The 20,884-nt window shown below is 37.3% G+C and overlaps 1 protein-coding gene across 1 annotated transcript in view; it reads left to right on the top strand.

Annotated features, from left to right (window-relative positions):
• Window positions 1-20,884, top strand: part of LOC139685565 (uncharacterized) — a 71,622-nt gene that overhangs the window by 23,092 nt on the left and 27,646 nt on the right. Inside the window, exons 9-15 of the mRNA XM_071582512.1 lie at window positions 11,510-11,658; window positions 14,819-15,067; window positions 15,826-16,038; window positions 16,138-16,325; window positions 16,658-16,895; window positions 19,207-19,395; window positions 19,517-19,655. Coding sequence (XP_071438613.1) covers window positions 11,510-11,658; window positions 14,819-15,067; window positions 15,826-16,038; window positions 16,138-16,325; window positions 16,658-16,895; window positions 19,207-19,395; window positions 19,517-19,655 — 1,365 coding nt within the window. The remainder of the gene's footprint in view (window positions 1-11,509; window positions 11,659-14,818; window positions 15,068-15,825; window positions 16,039-16,137; window positions 16,326-16,657; window positions 16,896-19,206; window positions 19,396-19,516; window positions 19,656-20,884) is intronic.

The following is a 20,884-nucleotide window of genomic DNA, read 5'->3' as shown; positions in this document are numbered from 1 at the left end:
GGACATATGTATGTAAGCTTTAAATTTAGTCCGTGTCTCGGGGAACATGCCTTCAAGTGGTAGTTTTAGGGTAGGCGACCAACAGCTAAGGTCATTTGCACCATTAGGGATGGATGGGAAAGGAAGGGTGGATAGGAACCTGGCATCGGCGATGCCAGGTTCAATAGCAATTAGTGCTTTGATCTGCCAAAACTTCTCCCTGGATTACTATTTCTCATTTTTGGGACAGACCTTGTAATTATTTTCTTTCAACCACAAGGTCTCGAGTCTTGAGTATAGATCTAAAGAGTGGCTGTATGATAAGGGAGTAAGAACGAAATAACGTTGTTGGAAACTTTATTGTAAATGCGTAACAGTGTTTAATGAAAAGGAAATACGTTTTAAATAGAAGGAATATGAACGGACATGTTAGATGATATAAGCAGAGTTATTAATCTATGTCATACTAAAATAACTTAGCTTGCATCATCAAGGTAGGCAAAGATAGAAAGAGGCATTACTGAGGTTACCGTTCGCTTTGTATATGAGGTTAAGGACTACGGTTTTGGGACAAGGAATAGCAATGGAGTTCTGCAGGATATAGGGATCCATCAAATCAACTCTAGGAGTGAACAGAAAAATAGGCGTTATACATATATATATATGTATCATATATATATATATATATATATATATATATATATATATATATATGTATAATATATATATACATATATACAGAAACAGATATAAGGAAAAGGGATAGGAACACACATAAAGGACGAACACAATAGAGGTGGGGAAGGCGGTGGGTGAAACAGCCCCCTGATGCCATCTCTTGGCTAAAGAATCAGGGTGCTTGGCGACATATTAGACCCACAGATCTCAGGGTAAATTACGTTTCCTCGATAGCTCAAGTGGTTAAGAGCATCCGCCCGGCAAGTGGAAAGATCCAAGGTTCGAGTCCCGGTCAAGGAAATATTTTTACTCTTGTGATCCGTTCGATTCCGCCTTCCCCACCTCTATTGTGTTCGTTCTTTATGTGTGTTCCTATCCCTTTTCCTTATATCTGTTTCTGTATATATATGAGTATTTATTTGCCGTTTGGCGGGATTTCGTGTTTGAATGTATATACATATATATATATATACATATATATACACATATATATATATGTATATATATATGTATGTATATATATATATATATACATATATATATGTATGTATATATATATATACATATATACATATATATATATATATATATATATATATATATATATATATATATATCAGGTTTAGGAATAGTGTGATAAATTCCCACAGCTTCCCGGGAGCGGATGCGGACTCAGACCACAATTTAGTTGTTATGAAATGTAGCGTACGTTTCAAAAAGATAAGGCAGGGGCGGCGAGTTAGAAAATGGAATGTAGAAGCGTTAAATGGGTTGAAAAGGAAGGAATACAAACAGGCAGTAGAGAAAATCATGGAGGATGGTAAAGGGCTTAGTACTATCGAAGAAAAATGGGAAATGATCAAGAAGGGGTTGTCTAAAGCCGCAAAAGACACTATTGGAACCGTTAACGCTAAAAGGACTAGGAAACCATGGATCACGGATGAGATGATTACAAAGATGGATGAGCGGAGAAAATGGAAGAATATGAATACAGAATTAGGCAAAATGAAGTACAAAGAATTGAACAATAAATTGAGGCGGGCAACAAATAAAGCAAAAGAAGCATGGTGGAAGACGCAGTGCGAGGATATGGAAAGTCTGCAGAGGAAGGGTGAAATCAGTGCGCTGTACAGCAAAGTTAAATCGTTATCGGGAAGTAAGAAAGGAAGAGCTATGCTAACAGTTAGAGATAAGGCGGGTAAGGTAATAGTTGACGCAGGAAAGATCCAAGAGAGATGGAAGGAATATATAGAAGAACTGTATGGTAAAGAACTCAGACCAACAAAGTTAGACATTGAAAAAGAAAATGACGTAGAGGAGGACAGCTTAGGTCCAGGCATACTAGACCATGAGATAGAAAGGGCATTAAGGGAGATGAAACTAAATAAGGCCTTGGGGGTAGATAACATTCCCGTGGAACTTTTAAAATGCTTAAGAAAATGTGGGAGGAAGAGGCTATATGGGCTGATCCGTAGTATTTATGAGGAGGGAATCTGGCCGGGAGACTTTGTGAGATCAGTTTTAGTTCCTATTCCGAAAAAGGTAAAGGCCACGTCATGTGAAGACTATAGGACAATTAGTTTGATATCCCACGCAGCTAAAGTTGTTCTCAGGATCATAAACAAAAGGATAGAGTAGGGCAAATAATTACTTAGGGGATGATCAGTTTGGGTTTAGGGAGGGGAGAGGTACGCGTGATGCCATTGCAGTAATGAGATTATTAATCGAGAGGAATATCGAACACAACCAGGAGGTATTTGCCTGTTTCGTAGATTTCGAAAAAGCGTTTGATAGGGTGAATTGGGAAAAACTAATGAGTATATTGCAGAAAATAGGAATAGATTGGAGGGAAAGGAGGCTAATCCGCAACCTGTACATGTCTCAGACTGCTCAGGTGCGGGTGGGAAACGGGGAGTCCGGATGGGCAGTGTTAGGAAGAGGTGTAAGGCAGGGTTGCCCATTATCACCGTTGCTGTTCAACCTGTATGCAGAAGAAATGATCAAATAGGCATGGGAAGAACTCGAGGTAGGAATGAAAGTGGGCGGGGAATTCGTAAAATCAGTTAGGTTTGCTGATGACCAAGCTTTAGTTTGTCAGTCAGCCAAGGGGCTGCAAGCATTGCTGAGTAAATTGGAAATTCAGTGCGACAGGTATGGGATGAGAATCAATATTAATAAAACAAAGGTTATGCGATTTTCTAGAAAGAAAAAGGCTAAGCTTAACATAAAAGTAGGAGGGCAAAAACTAGAGCAGGTAGAACAGTTTACGTATCTCGGTAGTGTTTTGGACCAACACGGTCAAAGTAGTAGGGACGTAAGGAGAAGAATTGCGCTAGGCAAAGAGGCTTTCACAAGGAGGAGGGAGTTGATGACAGGGACGTTGAGTAAGGATGTTAAGAAAAGACTCGTAAAAACTTTGATATGGAGCGTAGCTATGTACGGTGCGGAAACGTGGTCATTGAAGCAGGAGGATAGACGTAGATTGGAGGCTTTTGAAATGTGGGTGTGGAGAAGAATGGAGAAGGTGAAATGGACAGAGAAGAAAACAAATGAGGAAGTACTTGGTATGGTGGGCGAAGGACATACAAACTTCGCACGAAGTTTGTATGTCCTTCATGTTAACATTCAGTGTCTGCGGAACAAACAACTTGACATGGAAGTGCTTATCTCTCATCACCAGCCTGATGTAATTTGCATTAATGAGCATTGGTTCACGGCTAATGAACTTGCTTCTTTCCAGTTATCTGGCTATGTTGTGGCCGACGCTTTATGCCGGTCCACACTCAAAAATGGTGGAGTCCTAATTCTTGTTTCTGTGAACTTAACCTTTAGCTCTGTAACCTTTCCATATTATTGTCTCAATGTTGAACAGGTTTTCGAATCCAGTGTGACTATTGTCCACTTCTGTGATATCAGTTTTTTTATCTTAACTATATATCGCTCTCCCTGTGGTAATTTCAATGTGTTTATTGATAAATTTTCCAGCATGCTGAACAATGTTTATAACTCAGTTGATAAACCCCTCCTGATTGTCACTGGTGACTTTAATCGTGACCTCCTTCATGGCACCAAAGAAAAATCAGAACTATTAAATGTTCTTTCCCTGTATAACTTAAATGTAACTACTGACAAACCCACCAGGGTCAGCTCTACTTCTGCATCGGCCATTGATAATATTTTTACAAATATTGATTATCGATTCGTAAAAACCGAGGTTATAATATCCCATATCTCTGACCACTATCCATTACTCTCCACATCTGCATTAATGCCTCTGACAAGATTATAACAAATTACAGGAGAAAGTTCTCTGATGAGAATGTAAATGCTTTCCGCAATTTGCTTATGTGTCATGATTGGACCAATGTTTACTCCATGAGCTCCTTTGAAGATGGTTTTAATTGTTTTTACTCAACATATTTATCCTATTTTGATTTTTGTTTTCCTGTATTACCCGTTAAAATTAAAAATTCGTCTTTGTCTAAGGGCAGAAAGTCATGGGTCACTGATGAAATCCAGTATGCATCCAGAGTCATGAAAAACATGGCTCTCCATTACAAAAACAGATCGATGCCTATTGAACCTCTCGAATATAAGGCAATGAGAAAGAATTACAAATGTCTTCTTCGTAATGCATAAAGAACTTTTAATGATCGTAGAATATTTAATGCTGGAAATAGATCAAAAGAAATATGGAAAATTATCAAGGAGTCAAAATTTCCTATATCATTAACCCCCAATCTCAGATTACTGGACTCTCAAGGTAACGAACTTGAGGACAGTTCTGCTATTGCCATGGCTTTTAATGACTTTTTCACTTCTCACCAGTCACCCAACGTGACTAAACAAAGCTTTCATAGACAAACATCAAGCCAATGTAATTCCCTATTTCTCCGCCCATGCTCTGACATTGAATTAACTAATATCTTAAACAAAATGGGAAATAAGTACACCTCTGGTCCAGATGGCATTCCTTTTATCATCATTAAAAAATCCTTTGATGTCATTAAACCCCCTCTATTATTCTTAGTCAATGAATCTCTTAGGCTTGGTCAGTTTCCATCATCTCTTAAAAGCACCAAAGTCAATCCCCTTTATAAAGGTAAAGGAAATAAACAGCACATGAGTTCTTATCGTCCAATATCTATACTCAATCAATTCAGTAAAATTTTTGAATTAGTGTTTTATTCTCAATTAATATCATACCTGGAATCGCACAAACTGTTATCAACCTACCAGCATGGATTTAGAAAATCCATGTCCACTACCACTGCTACCTACCATTGTATAAACAAAATATTGTCTGACCTAGACAATAAACTGGAATCTCTTGTTTTATTATTTGATTTCTCCAAGGCCTTTGATTGTGTCAATCACCATATGTTATTGCTGAAACTTCAAGAATCTGGCATAAGAGGTACTCCATATAATTGGATTAAATCTTATCTAAACAACAGACAACAGAGTGTAAGTGTTACGAAAGATGGAATATCTCATGTATCGCCTGCAAAAACAATATCCTGCGGGGTTCCCCAGGGATCCGTTCTTGGCCCAGTGTTTTTTCTCATATACATAAATGACCTCCCAAGGATGCTTAATTCTGTACCTAATACACTTCCCATCCTGTATGCCGATGACACAAATGTCTTAGTGTCTGCCTCTTCAATCAATGGCCTCGTATCAAGTGCTAACAATACTATCCACCTTTTGCAAGAGTGGTGTGATCGTAATTTTCTTCGTATTAATAAGGAAAAAACAAATTTAATATACTTTGTAAATAAAAATAAGCCTCTGACAGATATTTCAGTGTCTTTTGACAATGTGATTATTCCAAGGAGTGATAATGCCTCCTTCCTGGGTGTTACCCTGGATAGTAGACTAAACTGGGAAAGCCATATTTCTAGATTACGCCGAAAACTCTGTTCAGCGTGCTATTTGGTACGTTCTATCAGGCAAACTGTAAATAATGAAGTGCTTATGTCTATCTATTATGGTGAGTTTTATGCCCACGTAATTTTTAGTATTCTTTTTTGGGGCCCATTACCCTGTGCTCATGTTGTATTTAAAATCCAAAAGAGGATACTAAGACTAATGTGCAATGCACCCCTCAGAGCTCCATGTCGCCCCCTTTTCAAACAACTTGGTATTCTCCCTCTTTCCTGTGTGTATATGCTAAGTGCTATTGTTTATGCTCATTATATACCACTAACAATAGCATTCACAATCATTATACCAGGACCTGCAGTCATCTACAGGTGAACTTCATCAGAACTTGCAAGTCTACTTTTCCCCCCCATAACATGGGACTCTTATTATATAATAACCTTGTATATATACTTCCAGGATTGGGGAGAGGTATTCAAACAATAAATCGTTAACCCAATGACCTGTTTTTAAATTCTTCCTGATTTTGATCTCTTCCCACTTGTCCATTCTCATTCCTTTTTCCATCTGGTGTAAGAGGTCCGGGTTGAAATCACTCCCATGATTTTCTTCCCATGGATGCTTGGCAAAGTGTGATTGATTGAGGTCACAGTCTCTGAAACAGCGTTTGTGTTCCTCCGCCCGTGTTTTTAATGATCTCCCCGTTTGACCTATATATATAGCACTACAGTCCCCACAAGTTAACTTATAAACGCCACTTTTATTTTGTGTACATATTTTGTTTTTTGTAGTATTCAAGAAAGATTTTAAGTTATTAGTATTGTAAAAAGCTATCCGAAATTTCTCCCTAGGAAAAAGGTTGGGTAACTTTTGTGAAATTAATCCATAATATGGGAGTTTGCACCATTTGTAACCTATTTCCTCCGCATTAATTGGTTTGAACAAAAGATTGTATGCTTTGAAGGAACATTTCTTTGCAGTATTTTGTCAATTAAATTTTCTTTGTAGCCATTTTTCATTGCTAAACCTTTAATCGTTTTGAGTTCTTTAACAAAATTACTTTTGGAAAGAGGAATGGCCAACAGTCTGTTTAGAAGGAAATGAAAAGTGGAAAGCTTATGCGATATATGATGGCGGGAGTAGGAGGGGATGATGCGGTCTATGGTGGTACTTTTCCGAAAAATTGCAAATTCAAAGTCCCATCCCTTTCTCGACACTGTGATATCTAAAAAATTTATTTGATTATCATGTTCTTTCTCAGAAGTGAAATTGGTACTTTCACATTGGGAATTCAGGTGGTTCAAAACCTTTTCTATCTATCAGTGCCTGTGCATATAACAAAGATTTCGTCTACATATCAAAATCAACAGTGAATATTTTTGGTACAAATTGAGGGGCTGCTGAATAATTTACTTTCAAAATCGTCCATGTACACGTCAGCAAGTGGTGGTGATAACGGAGACCCCATGGCTAATCCTTGAACTTGTTTGAAGAATTCATTGTTAAATTGGAAATAATTTTGTTCCACCCACAATCTGAAAAGTAACATGAACTCACTGAGGAAGGGTGGTTTGGCCCCAACACTTTTTAGCACTCTTTCCGCCACTACCAATGCTTCCAAAACCAGGATATTTGTGAAAAGGTTTTTGACATCAAACGACAATAGGATATGTTTGGAGGGTGGGGGACCTTTCTTGGAGAGCTGTGCACAGAAATCACTGGAATTTTTCACTCCTAACTTAGATTGGAAATTTGTCAACTCTCTGAAGAGGGAGTTCAAAAGGGAGGATAGTTTTCTCGTGGGGGCGGATACACTGGAAATCACTGGCCTCATGGGAATATTTACTTGAATTTTAGGAAGGCCGAAAACTCTGGGAGCCCTTGGATTCATCACTATTGCTTTGTAAATTTCACTTTGTTTGAGGATATTGGGGGTGGTTTTTAAACAGTGTGTTGCCTTTTTCTGCTTTTTCAATGATCAGATTGTTGTCTTTCATAAATTATTTGCACGAGATGATCGAAGTTAGCTCTTGAGAATAGAACCTACTTTTAGGGAGGTCCTCATTGACAAAGGATTTAAACTAGGATGTCATCAGTGGTTGTGATGAATATAAGTGACTCTATAGAGAAGTGTTATGACTTTATCAGCAGTGAAAAAATTGTGAAACTCCCAAATGACCCCACCACAGAATTCCAAAGAATAGTTTTTGTTTTGTAACGATCCACAATACATCAGTGGGGATATCATGTAATTATCATCGCCACCACTAACGCATGAAAACAAGCACCTTTTTCTAAAAAAGGAATAGACACGTTTTGGTTTACCAAAAGGGTGTTTCACTTGCAATTATCTACGGATGACTTGAAAGTGTGAGTACTGAAATAACTTCACTGCCTTGAATCATATTTTTTAATTTCAATGCCATCAGAACATGTACAGCGAAATGAAAAAAATGTGAAATTTTAACTATTACATTTATGATTAAGTAGTTTTGAAGGCACAGTTTCAACAAGGAGTATCAGAACCATATATTTTTTTGTGCTTGAGATTGGTGAAAATAAAGAACTATAACCATCAACGAAATTAATCAACCCAAAGGTTGGTTTGATAGATGAGTGTAAAGCTAGCTCACCCAATACTAAACCCAATGGCAGGTTAAATTTCCACATCAGGGTAGGGGGTCCAGTTCCTTTCGCTTATGGTGCCCCCTATGAGTTCCCAGAAAGATTTGCCACCCAAAACATCACAAGCTGAGGGTATCCAGAGACGTCCCCGAAAATCGAACCCGGGCCCTGCGATCATTAGCGCTCTACCCACTGAACTACCATTTCCTATCTTCATGAACAATGCCTAAAATAATTCAGCAATAAATCTTCCGTAAGATTCCACTTGAATTATTATTTATTATTTTCTAATTATTATTTGATTCGCCTCCTCCTGCCGGAAGGAGGCGTAATGAAATGGCGGACCAACTAAATCCCCCTAAAATTCTCTAATAATGTAGGGACAGCATTTGAATGAAAATGACCGGGTGTCAAACGGATAAATCTTGCCTCCGATATTTAAATAAGCAATGGCTTAATAGGTCCACATATATTATCGCCCAATCGAATGTTCTATTCAAATCAAAAAAGAAATTTCAGGCATGTACAATTATCCGTATTGAAACTAGCTATTTACCATTTACATTTTCAACTCATTTGCCGGAAAGACACATCAGCCTCATTTTTATTCATTGAATGAGGGATATCCTAAGTTTGAACGTTGGACTTGAGTCCGGGAACATCGCCTTCAGTTAAATTCATTGTGCCTATTGTTTGCTTGAAAGGGCTTTCCGATGATATGGAGTAAATTTGAATTGAAGGCGCCCGTTTCCGCACTTGCAAACTCTAATCTCTATTAGTACTCGCAATGGCAGTGCAGGTTAAATATCGAAGTTTTGAGGATGATCAATATTAAGGAATTGTATACACATAACGGACAGCAAGCCGTTAATGTATGAATATTTGCTAAATTTTCCGTTGATGAGGCAGTTTAATATTGACTCAGCTGGGTTTGTAATAATTGCCAGTTCACTCGCCTGTCGGGCGCTATTGCAGCGTGACGTCATTTCTAAAAGTCCAGTTGTTCGGTTGCTACAAAACATTTTAATTGTTTTTCCCAGTTTCGAAATTCCCGGTATTTCATCCGAATGCAGATCTTAGAATCTGCAGGCCTCTTATCATAATGACTTAACTTCACAGTTATTTCAGCCAAGAAGTTCCAAAATTTATAGTGGCCAAGTATTTCTACTGCATAAGGTAATTTGAATTTTTTAACTAAAAATGTTTATCTAAAGCAATGACTGAAAGTGAAGTGAAACTTTGGATGTTTTATTCCTAGATTCTGTTGAACTTTTAGCACATGTAATTTCTGTAATGATTTTTGGAAAATTTCAGAGAATTTATTGTTCCCAAACTCATTGTTTTATCAATTATCACGATTTCACTTTTGTCAATATATATTATTAAAATTACTGATTTACTATTTTGTTGATAATCTAAAACAATTCCAACTGAATAAAGATCTATAAGAAATGTACTTTTTATTTGGCAGATTGAAATTAATTTTTAACATTATTGAAGTATTTGTGGTACGAATTTTGTTGGATTACAATAAATAGCTGTCATAGTTCCATTTCATTTCAAAATTGCATGCCTAAAATTAATTAATTTTTTTCTATCTTAACTATCACTTTAGCAATGTGGCAAAGTAATACAGGAGAAAGACAGTAAAATGCAATTAACATTCATAATATAGCCATGGAAGAAAACAGTGGCTTTAATAATGTCGGTGGCCTCCATGAACACATACAATCTTTGAAGGAAATTGTTTTATTTCCCCTAATTTATAATGATCTTTATGAAAATTTTAAGATAAAACCACCAAAAGGAGTACTCTTCTATGGACCACCAGGTAACTTATGAAAAAACAGATGATAAGTATGAGGAAAATTGTTTTTGCCTTTTTTGGGGTTGGTTCACCTGTTCCAATCCATTATTTTGACTGTTGTTTACTTTCAGAGAATTGTGGCGAATCCAATTTTCATCCACAGTTATAAATCAACACAAAATTTAGCAGGGGTTTCACATGTAAAGCTCCAAATTTTTAATTGAGCCAGTTTTCAATTTTTGATCGTGTGCTAGGAAACGTGGCACCCACCTAGCACAGAGCTTCTCCACGCCCAAATGCTCATGCAAAATATTGCATACACATTCAGTGACATCATAGTAGTCTCAGCTATGTAACTCACTTTTAATCAGCGGTCCTCTATCATCATTTTATGAATTTTTTCAATCGTGTCGAGATTTGCGACCTCAACGGGGGCGTCCTGGACATGGCTTGTCAGAAAGCTGGTGCAAGCTTTCTTAAATACAGAAACCCACTATTAAATCATTGAATATGATGGAGAAGAGTCTTTCAGTGAGTAATCCAGTTCTTCTTTAGTTTGAAGTGGTGTTAGGCCTTTTAAATAGAAGTATTTGAGGACCACATGCTTCTTTGACTTTTTCGGTTTCAAATAAGCAATCGAGGCATCTTTTTCATTCAGCTCTCCAATGTATGCCAACAAAGCAATCAACCTGAAAATAAATTCACAAGCTAGTGAGATACAATGCTTTAGAATACAAGCCAAAAATCAAATCTGCTGGCGCCTTCTCTCTGTCAGGCCGGAAACCTTTCACCCCACCCTCGTAATGATGGAAAAGACAAATTGAGCTTCTTCATGACCTCTTATTTGGCTGGCTAATAAGTTCCTGCTATAACTAAAAAAACATTATTTAGAAAACAATAATTCTGTTCATTGATACCAATTGATACTCTTCTATTAATTGCCTACTTTTGTCTTGGTACTCCATTCTTTGGAAAGTGATTTCAGTAGTGGAATAAGTCATGAACACATTCTTTACGCCATTTTTCATTCTGTAGTAACCAGAGTTAGTGAATAGGTAATAACCAATACATCTATGCCCCCTTCTTCAATTGGCTTGTTTATCCTAAAAGGAAACTATGTCGTTTAAAACACAGGAAAAAGTTATCAATTCCATTAGATGGAATGAGTAAACATTGTTTTCTAGATTTTTCTCAACAAATGCTGGTAATTGCCATTTTTCCTGTGGAAAAATTAAACAAGACTTCATATTCTTCTGAAAGTTCCCATGTAGAAATAAAGACCACCATTCAGAAATTCATGCAATCCCATGATGCATACAATTTCATTTTTGAAAACAATTTTTCACTTAAGTTAACATCTTTCTAGTTTTTCCAATTTTGGATCACACGGGCAGAATGAAATTAAACTAAGAATATTGGTGATTTACAACAAAGTGATACTGCAAACTGATGGCAGCTGGTCAGTCATCATATTTATATTTGTACTTCATGACATTACTTAATATTTAAAATACATTCTACATTTATTGTGAATAGGCACAGGAAAAACATTGGTTGCTGGTGCTCTTGCCAATGAATGCAGCAAAGCCAATAGGAAAGTTTCCTTTTTTAGTCGTAAAGGTGCAGAATGCCTTACAAAATGGGTGGGAGAATCGGAAAAACATCTCAGAACTCTATTTGAAAAGGTGAGTGTATTTTTTTCCAGTGAAGGGAATGTGAAAATTTTGATTATTGCAGTTTAGGTCTAGTTGGTTTAAAATTAAAGCATAATTCTTGAAAGCATTAATGAAGACCATGCTAATGCAACACTTGGATCATTCCTTTCCTTTTGAATGAACACTTGGATATTTATAACAAAGGAAATTTTATGTTTAGGAGTGATTTAGACATTTAGAACTCCACATAATTCATTTAAAAGGAAATCTCCACCTAAATTTTATCATCTCCCACAACACTATCTATATATTTCTCGCATTTTCTCCATTTTTATTTCATCTAAAAAATGCAAAACTGAATCCACTCCACTAATTTTTGCTGTTGCCTGAACATGGCCTTATTCCTCCATACATCAAATAGGAAATGCTTTATTTTTCTTACTCTAATACACCAGATGGGCCCCAACATGACAGATTTATTCTTCATCTTTGATCTGTATTTAGGTGATGCCATAATATCTTCTTTGTACTAATCTTTACATTTTGATGCTGTATTATCAACTATCAGATTATGTATTATTTGTTTGCAATGCATTGAAGGTGCCAGTTTGAATAGTTAAATAGACTTTTAGAGTATCAAATCCTTTTCGTTCACTCACTGTGTAGTACTTTGAGAGCAGTCACCCTTGTGCTTTCAACATTTCATTCTTTTTCATTTACTCATGTCTATGTTAAATTCTTAAACTAGTAAGTGTAGGTGTGTACTGCTATTTGTCTGCAGGAGATTGGTTTGAACTGCCTACTACATTATAAAAATAGCTAAGTTCACAAATGGTTCGGTACCGCACATTTTCACAAGATAACCTTTTTTCTACAAGGGTTGTACAAAAAGTAACCTCTGTTTTTGTGTAACGTGAGGAGTAGTGAAAGGAGCCAAATGTTTGCTGTATTGACGCACACGTATGTATGTATGCCTCAAACTGCAGCGGTTGGGAGGTCACGCATGTCGGTTGTTTACATCAGCAAATCAAAATGAACAATACAATTGAAATTCCCACCAAATGTGAAATCTGTTCAGTGATTAGGTTTTTACTGATAAAAAAAACTTCAAAGCTGCTGAGATTCATTGAGAAATTTTTGCTCCGTGCGAGCCAAATGTGATGACTGGCAGAGTTGTGCGTCAGTGCTGTCGTTCATTGAAGAGTGAACGCGCGTCCATGATGATAACAGAAGTGATCGCCCATCTGTGGTGATTAATGAACTGCTCCGGAAAATTGACGAAAAAGTTCGTGAAAACTGGTGTTTTGCAATAGGTGAAATCTTTAAAAAGTTTTTCAGAGATTTATATGACTCTGTTGCATGAAAACTCGACTGAAAAGTTAGGCTACCACATTTTTCGTGCTCATCTCAACGAGGATCCTCAATATTCGATCTTCGGTCGGCTGCGATCTTTCGATCTTCGGTCGGCTGCGATCTCAGGCGGTAGAATTTTATGAGGGCGGTTCAATATGTACCCCTGTTTGACGACTAAGGGCGTTCCTGAGGGAAGTTTATGTTATCATCGTGTGCTTCCATCTATCAAACGATGATGAAACAAATTTCAGACTGATTTAAAGGCTAGTTTGGATTTGGCAGCTATTCGAGTAAGACGTGTTTCGTGATTTTCGCTAAACTCTAAAAAGAGCAGTATCATTCGGTAATTCGCTTTTTGTTTTTGGATGGGCAGAAATGCGAAGAGATAAAAGGAAAGTTGGACGCTGTTTATGGGGACACTTCGCCATCTATGACCACAGTTAGATCTTGGTTCAACGAATTTAAACGTGGGCGAACATGTTTTTGATGAGGAGCGACCAGGACGCCCGGCAGACGTGGTTACCGAGGAAATCATTCACTAAGTCCACGCCATGATTCTCGCTGATCGACGAACGAAAGTGCGCGAAGTAGCAGAGGCCGTGGGTGTGTCGACCGGAACGGCAATTAATATTTTACCGGATAAGTTGGCGATGAAAAAATTGCCGGCCCGATGGGCACTGCGATTGCTCACGGTGGACAACAAGCTGATCCGGCTGTCAACTTCGAAGCAGTGTTTGGAGCAATTTAAGCGAGATCCGAAGGTGTTTTTGCGTCGAGTTATCACTGTTGATGAAACCTGGATTCATCATTACACACCAGAAACTAAGCAACAATCAAAACAATGGATTTCTCCCGGTGAACCTGCTCCAAAGAAGGCGAAGATGGCCCGATCGGCCGGAAAGGTCATGGCGGCGGTTGTTTGGGATGCCAATGGCGTCACCCTCATGGATTTTTGAGAAAAAGGAAGAACGATCACTGGGAAATACTACAGTGAGTTATTGGACCGATTTGACAAAAAATTAAAGGAGACACGGCCGCATTTTGCGAAAAAGAAGGTGCTGGTTCACCACGATTACGCACCAGCCCATTTATCCGGCGTTGTCGCCGCCAAACTGCATGAATTACGTTATGGATTGCTGCCGCACCCTTTGTATTCACCCGATCTGGCTCCCTGCGACTTTTTCTTATTCCCTTACATGAAGAAATGATTCGCGGGAAAAAAAATTAGCTCAAACGAAGTTATTGCCGAGACAGAGGCGTATTTTGGAGAGTTCGACAAATCCAATTTTTGGAGGGGTTAAAAAAATGACCGGAACGTTGGGAGAAGTGTATCTTTCTAAAAGGGGACTATGTTGAAAAAAAAAAAAAATATTTTTGAAAAAATGGTTTCTTCATTTCTAACACGGTTGCTTATTGAACCGCCCTCGTATGTTGTGAGGAATTTGTGAACTAGTTCAGAGATATGATGAATGTTTAAATCTATTTGGCGAATTGTATAAAAATAGGATAGATATGCAGTTTTGAGATGAAAATAATAAATTTTCTGTATTTATTCCTGTGTATTATTATAGGCATCTCGGAGGTAACTTTCTGAACAGCTCTCATACATGTAGTAAAAGTAATTTATTATGTTAATGAATTTATATTGTTCTTCTATGGTCTAATAGTTATTATTAAATAATGAGGAGGTTGGTGAAAGGGATGTCAAGTAAATATGCCAAGTGAGCTGGAGAGAAAACTGTAATGAGGGTAAAAAAGAAAATTTATACTTCCACCAAAAGAATGGAAAGAGATGAAAGAAAGAATGGATTTTTTACATGTGATACATTTTCAACAGGCTCAGCAGTTAAATCCATCCATAATATTCTTTGATGAAATAGATGGATTAGCACCAATTCGTTCATCCCAACATGATCAAGTCCACTCGTCTGTTGTCTCCACTTTGCTCGCTTTAATGGATGGATTGAATACTAGAGGCCAAATTGTGGTGATCGGAGCAACAAATAGGATCGATGCTATTGATCCAGCACTGCGAAGACCCGGTCGTTTTGATCGAGAGCTCTACTTTCCTTTACCATCCTTCAAGGTAAGATATCCAGCATTGATTTATGAACTGGTGATCTGAATTTGAATTCAAATTATGGGTTCCTACTATTGAACAGTTTACTTTCATGTTTTATTATTTTTTATTTTATGATTGTGGTCCTTCTCTGTCACAGAAAGAAGCTCTAGTATCATGAAATATTTAAATCAGGAAAAGTGAAATATTTTATCATCCTACTAATGTGTATTTAAAATTGTGATTAGCTTACAAAAATCATACACATCCAGTCACAAAACAATCAGATTATCAGGTTGGGTGACCATTAGCCCTTTGAATCAAGGTCACCAGTTTGCATCCAAAATAGGCATAAGTTATGTTTCAATATTTGTAAGTGTATCTCCACTTGGGACGTACATAAACTCCATATTTAATTGGAATACAGTGACATGGGCAGGCATATAAATATTTACTGACAAGTGAAAGTCTGTTTCATAAAAGATATACCAGATCAAAGCAAATATGTCGCATACATTGAATAAATGGCAATGCATTTGAACTAATTCTGTGACACACAAAATTGACCACAAATCTTTTTCCACAGCTCTGTAAAAAACTTATGGAAAAATTGTCCTTTCATATTAGCTTGAGTAAGTAGTATGAATAAAATGTATTCTTGTAATGTATATAATGCATGAGTTGTTGCATGGCAGACATATACAACACATTTTTTCATGCAGTTCAATGAAAGGAATTCTTAAAATCATCAACAACGGTATAGAATCTTATTGTGCTATATTTAGGCGAGGTATGAAATACTCATGGTGCATGCTGGGAGAGTAGGTGAGCAGGTGGATCTCCCATTCATACGCTATTTAGCTGCCACTAGTGAAGGTTACTGTGGTTCGGACATCCAAGCATTGTGCTCCGAGGCTTTGATGTGCAGTGTACGTCGCCAGTTTCCAGAAATTTATGCAGCTGAGCATCCACTCAAGCTTAATGTATCTACTTTAAGGGTAAGAAAAGTGGTTGTTTTCATAAGATTTTTAAATTACTAAATTTGGAAGTTATGTGACAATTTGACGAGGTCTTGCCCAAAACTGAAAACTGAGCAGGTGGAACGACAGGATTTCCAGAATGCAAAGAACAAAATCATTCCGGCTGCATTCCGCGTTTCTCATACACCCTTGAGAAGACTGTCATCTAAGATTAGACCACTTTTTGGACACACCCTGTGCAGAGCTATGGATGCCCTAAGAAATACTTCTATAGCACCATTTATTCAAGGCAAAAAGGGACAAAGGTTTGACCCTTTTCATGGATTTTTATGTAAGGACAATAAGTGCTTGTGTCACATGACTAATTAATTAATGGCGTTTGGATGCATTAATTATTTAAATCAATATGATGAAATCCCTCATGATATAATTTTCCTGCCTAATTTTTTTGATTCATATATGTGTAATGCTATTACTGTGGTGCTTTGATGACTTTTATTTAATTAAATCCCTTGCATATGAGATCTGAACCACCATTAAGGAAAAATTGAATGGGCTGAATAAAGCTTTCTACCTTTAGTAAATACCTATCTCTAATATTTTCTTATTAATGAATGGTTTCTGTTCTGATTTCCAGGACTTTGATGGAGATCAACAAGTCAAATCAAGGCAAAGCACTTAGTAAAAACAAAAATGTAAAAGACCATGAAAATAATTGCCCTCACTTCCTACTAGTGGGATCACCACATCAAGGGCAGACTTATCATTTGGCTCCAGCAATGCTTCACTGCCTTGAGCATCTTCCAATCACTACGCTAGACATCAAGTCACTTTTTGAAACATCTGGGAGGACACCTGAAGAGGCTCTTATTCATGTAACCTATGGAGATTATTTACTTTGAAATTTTATTTATGATATGAATATGTGTTATAGTATTATATGTTATAGTATGGGGTGTATTACAATTATATGTTGTAGTATGGGGTGACTATAATGATGCCAATGGCTGATGTGGTAGATATAGACTGTGGGGCCCATAAGTACCTGGCCTGACCCAGAGATGGCGGTACTTGTTTGAAAAATATCACTGTATTAGAAAGTATGTAATCTATTATGCATATGTTTCAAGTTTGAAGATGCTCTATTGTTTAGTATTTGTTTGGCAGCCATCAATATTAAACGTTTTCAGTCAATTTTTGAAAATGGAGAAAATTGGTCATTGTTATGCGATACAATACTTTTATTTGAAAGGCCTTAGCTCAACCAATATAAGAAACTGAACTGGATTCTACTCTGGGTGAGTCTGCTCCTTCGTTTACAACAGTTAAATATTGGTAGCAGAGTTTAAACAAGGCCGTACGAGCTGTCAAGACGAGCATCACATTTGTCGGCCAAATGAGTTGACGACTCCAGAAACGGCGAAGAAAATCCACAAAGTGATGCTGGAAGATCATCGCCTGGAAGTGATCTAGCAAGCTAAGCAGACATAGTAGGCATTTCAAAAAGTGTGCCACATTGCATATTAACTGAACATTTGGACATGAGAAAGCTGTGTGCAAGATGGGTGCCACGTTTGCTCACACTCGAGCAAAACCAGTGTCATGAAGGTGTTTCAATTGAATGAATAGCAAAGTTTCACGGCAACAAAGCAGAATTTTTGCACCATTTCATAACCATAGATGAAACATGGGTCCATTGCTTCACACTCGAGACAAAAGAACAATCAAAACAATGGATTCAAAAGGGAGAACCGGCTCCAAAGAAGGCGAAGACCGTTTCATCTGCAGGCAAGATCATGGCGTTGGTTTTTTGGGATGGTTATGGTGTAATTTTCATTGATTGAGGAAAAACTATCAACATCGGTAATATGCAAACTTATTGCAAAATTTGAGTGAAGAAATCAAGCAAAAGCGGCTGCATTTGGCTGAGAAGAAAGTATTGTTTCATCAAGATAATGCACCTGCTCACAAATCCGTTACTGCAATGGCCAAAATTCATTAGCTAAAGTTTTAATTGCTACCTCATGCACCATTCATTCGTTATAATATTCATACGTCCGCAGTTACCGTTCACTTAATACATTGTCATGGCTTCCAAGTCAACCGAACGGATTTGCTTTCGTTGTCTCAAAACTAACATCAGCTTAATTCTCTTAGACATAACCTTTCTTAAAACATGCCTAAAACACAATATCCTGCCTGTAATATTCATACGGCTCTAGTTACCATTCGCTCAATACATTCATTCATTAATGCACCACCTCATTTGCCAGATTTAGTCCCCTTGGATTATTTTCTGTACGCAAACTTGAAAAAATTGCTCGGTGGATTCGAAATTTTCCAACCGTGAAGAAGTCATGTCGACAGTTAATGGCTGCTATTTTGAGGAGCAAGACAGTTCTCATTATATGAAAAAGGGTACGGAACTTATTGAACATCGATGGGAAAAGTGTGTATAGAGCTGAAAGGAGATTATATTAAATTATAAATACATTTTTTTCTAAACTTTTTGTGTTTTCTTTGTTGGGTTGGGTACTTTTGGGATTGCCCTTGTATTTCTTTGATCTGTAAACCTACAATATATATGAGGTGGGTGGGGATAAAGTTTGAAATGATGCTTTAAAATTTATGATTTCTTCTAACATAGGTAACAATTTTATGAATATAGTTACCTGATATAGATTAGTTTGCTGGATTGTGTTTTTTTAGGAGTCACAAAATATTTATTTGGTAGTTGTGTCATCCAAAAACCTACCTCGACTGGTAGATTACCTTACAATCATAGTTATCCATACTAGAAATGATGCACTTTGATTTTCAAAATGGATAACCCAATGTGTAAACATTGATAATCAACAAAAACATTCAATCGGAATAAAATTCAAATCTGGATCTGCTGGTTCGCTCAATAAAAAGGTAATCAGGTCATTCTCCCTCAGAGTCATTTCTTCCTTGATTATTCAAATTTAGAATAGCAGTTTCAATAACATATCGAAATGGAGGTAAAAATTTAAGAGAATTTTTGAAAGTTTATTTATGCCTGGAGCTTCAGAAATTAAGTGCATGCACTATACTCATTCATTTCAATAGATAATTAAATTACAATCAAATTTTATGTGTTGTGATTACATGGCACTAAATAATTTTTCCAATGGCTGATTATGTCTTTTGTTTAACACTCTTCAGAAAATGAAAGAGGCCCGACACAGTCTCCCTGGAGTTATTTACGTGCCTGATATTAGTGGCTGGTGGACCTTGGTTGATGTATCTGCTAAGGCTGTGTTTCTCACTATGGTGAGAGAAATGGATGCAGGAGATCTGCCCATACTTTTATTATCTACAGCGCACACACCATACAGCGTAGTACCCCCAGAGGTGAGCCATGTCTAAGTCTCATTGGCTATGCTTTTACTCTCAAATTAAATAATAGAATCACCAAATATTACTATGATAATAGAATTTAATATTCAGATTTGTTTATATCAAATTCTTATAGATCCAACAATTGTTCAGTGAGTTTCATGGTCAAGTTTTCACAATGGAGAATCCATCAGAAAAAGAAAGAAGGGAGTTTTTTAGCCAACTATTCGTCAGAAAGGCTTTAAAGCCTCCATCAGCAAATGAAACCTCCAGCAGTGAGTTCATACAATTTAGTTATATATTATTACAAAATACGCTCATCCCAAGTTCTGTAATTGAAAAATTTTATCTTCCAAACTTGTGAATAAGAATCCATGGTGGCTTACCTTAACCATTGATGGCCTCCATTAGGTTGTGGATGGTGGGATGACTGCTAGATGTAGTAGTCATCTATGAAATAAGCTAGTGTTCTTGATGACGAAGCTGTTTTGGGTAATTAGCTGCAGTAATAGGAGGGCATGGAAGACTATCCTTGAATAAGTTAGCCTAAAAAATGCTATGAAATTCTACGTAAGTGTCTTTGACTTAGTGAGTAACTGCTGAAAAACAATGGGCCCATCATGATGAAATGGAGGTGTATCGTGATATCGCCAAAGTAATAAATATATAATGTAAAGGGAGAAGAAATTCAAATTATCCTTGGAGACTAGAATGCAATTGTTGGAGAAGGCTAGGATATAAAAACATCTGGCAAATATGGTTTAGGAAGGTAAGCACATTGAAAGAGGAGACAGGCTTTTGGAACTCTGCAAACAGAGCAAATTAGTGTTGGCAAACCCACTCTTTGAGAGCCATCCATGAAGAAAATACAAGTAGAAGATACCAGAACATGTAAGAAGATGCCGAATAGAAAAAAAGATATGTAGGAGTCAAATAAAGGACTGCAAAATGGGACAGATATCTGCAATGGCCACAGTTTAGTGCTAATAAAGATTCATCTGAAATTCAAGAAGATAAATTAGAGAGTGAAGACTCATATTGAGTAAAGAAAACTGAGCTTGGATTTTTAATGTTAGATTGTTATGTTAGAATTTCACCAGGAACTGGAATAGAAAGTGAGTAAGTATAAAAATATATTGTCAATTGAAGAAAGATGGCAAAAACAAAGTCTGGATTCTTAGTAGTAGTAGTATTTAGGGGAGGCGATGGACTGCTGAGGTCATTTGCACCATGGGGGATGGACAGGAAAGGATGAAGGGTGGAGAAAAACCCGGCGTCGGCATTAGCCTACTCTTTACGAAAGGCGCCAAGGGGTCCGCAGCTTAACGTCCCATCCGACAGACGGCGTACTCACTCAAAGTGCCCTCCACAAAGCACCCCAAGTAGGGATCGAGATACCTCTGAAAAATATTCAACACCACGGGGATTTGAACCCAGGCCCTCTGGGTGGGAACCCAGTACATTAGCCCCCGCACCATCTCAATCCCCCTGGATTCTTAGTAGC

This window comes from Hetaerina americana, unplaced genomic scaffold (assembly GCF_022747635.1).
Source record: "Hetaerina americana unplaced genomic scaffold, ioHetAmer1.1.p SCAF_116, whole genome shotgun sequence".
NCBI lineage: Eukaryota > Metazoa > Arthropoda > Insecta > Odonata > Calopterygidae > Hetaerina > Hetaerina americana.
Note: the sequence above shows the minus strand (reverse complement) of the source record. Positions and strands in the feature narration are given on the sequence as shown.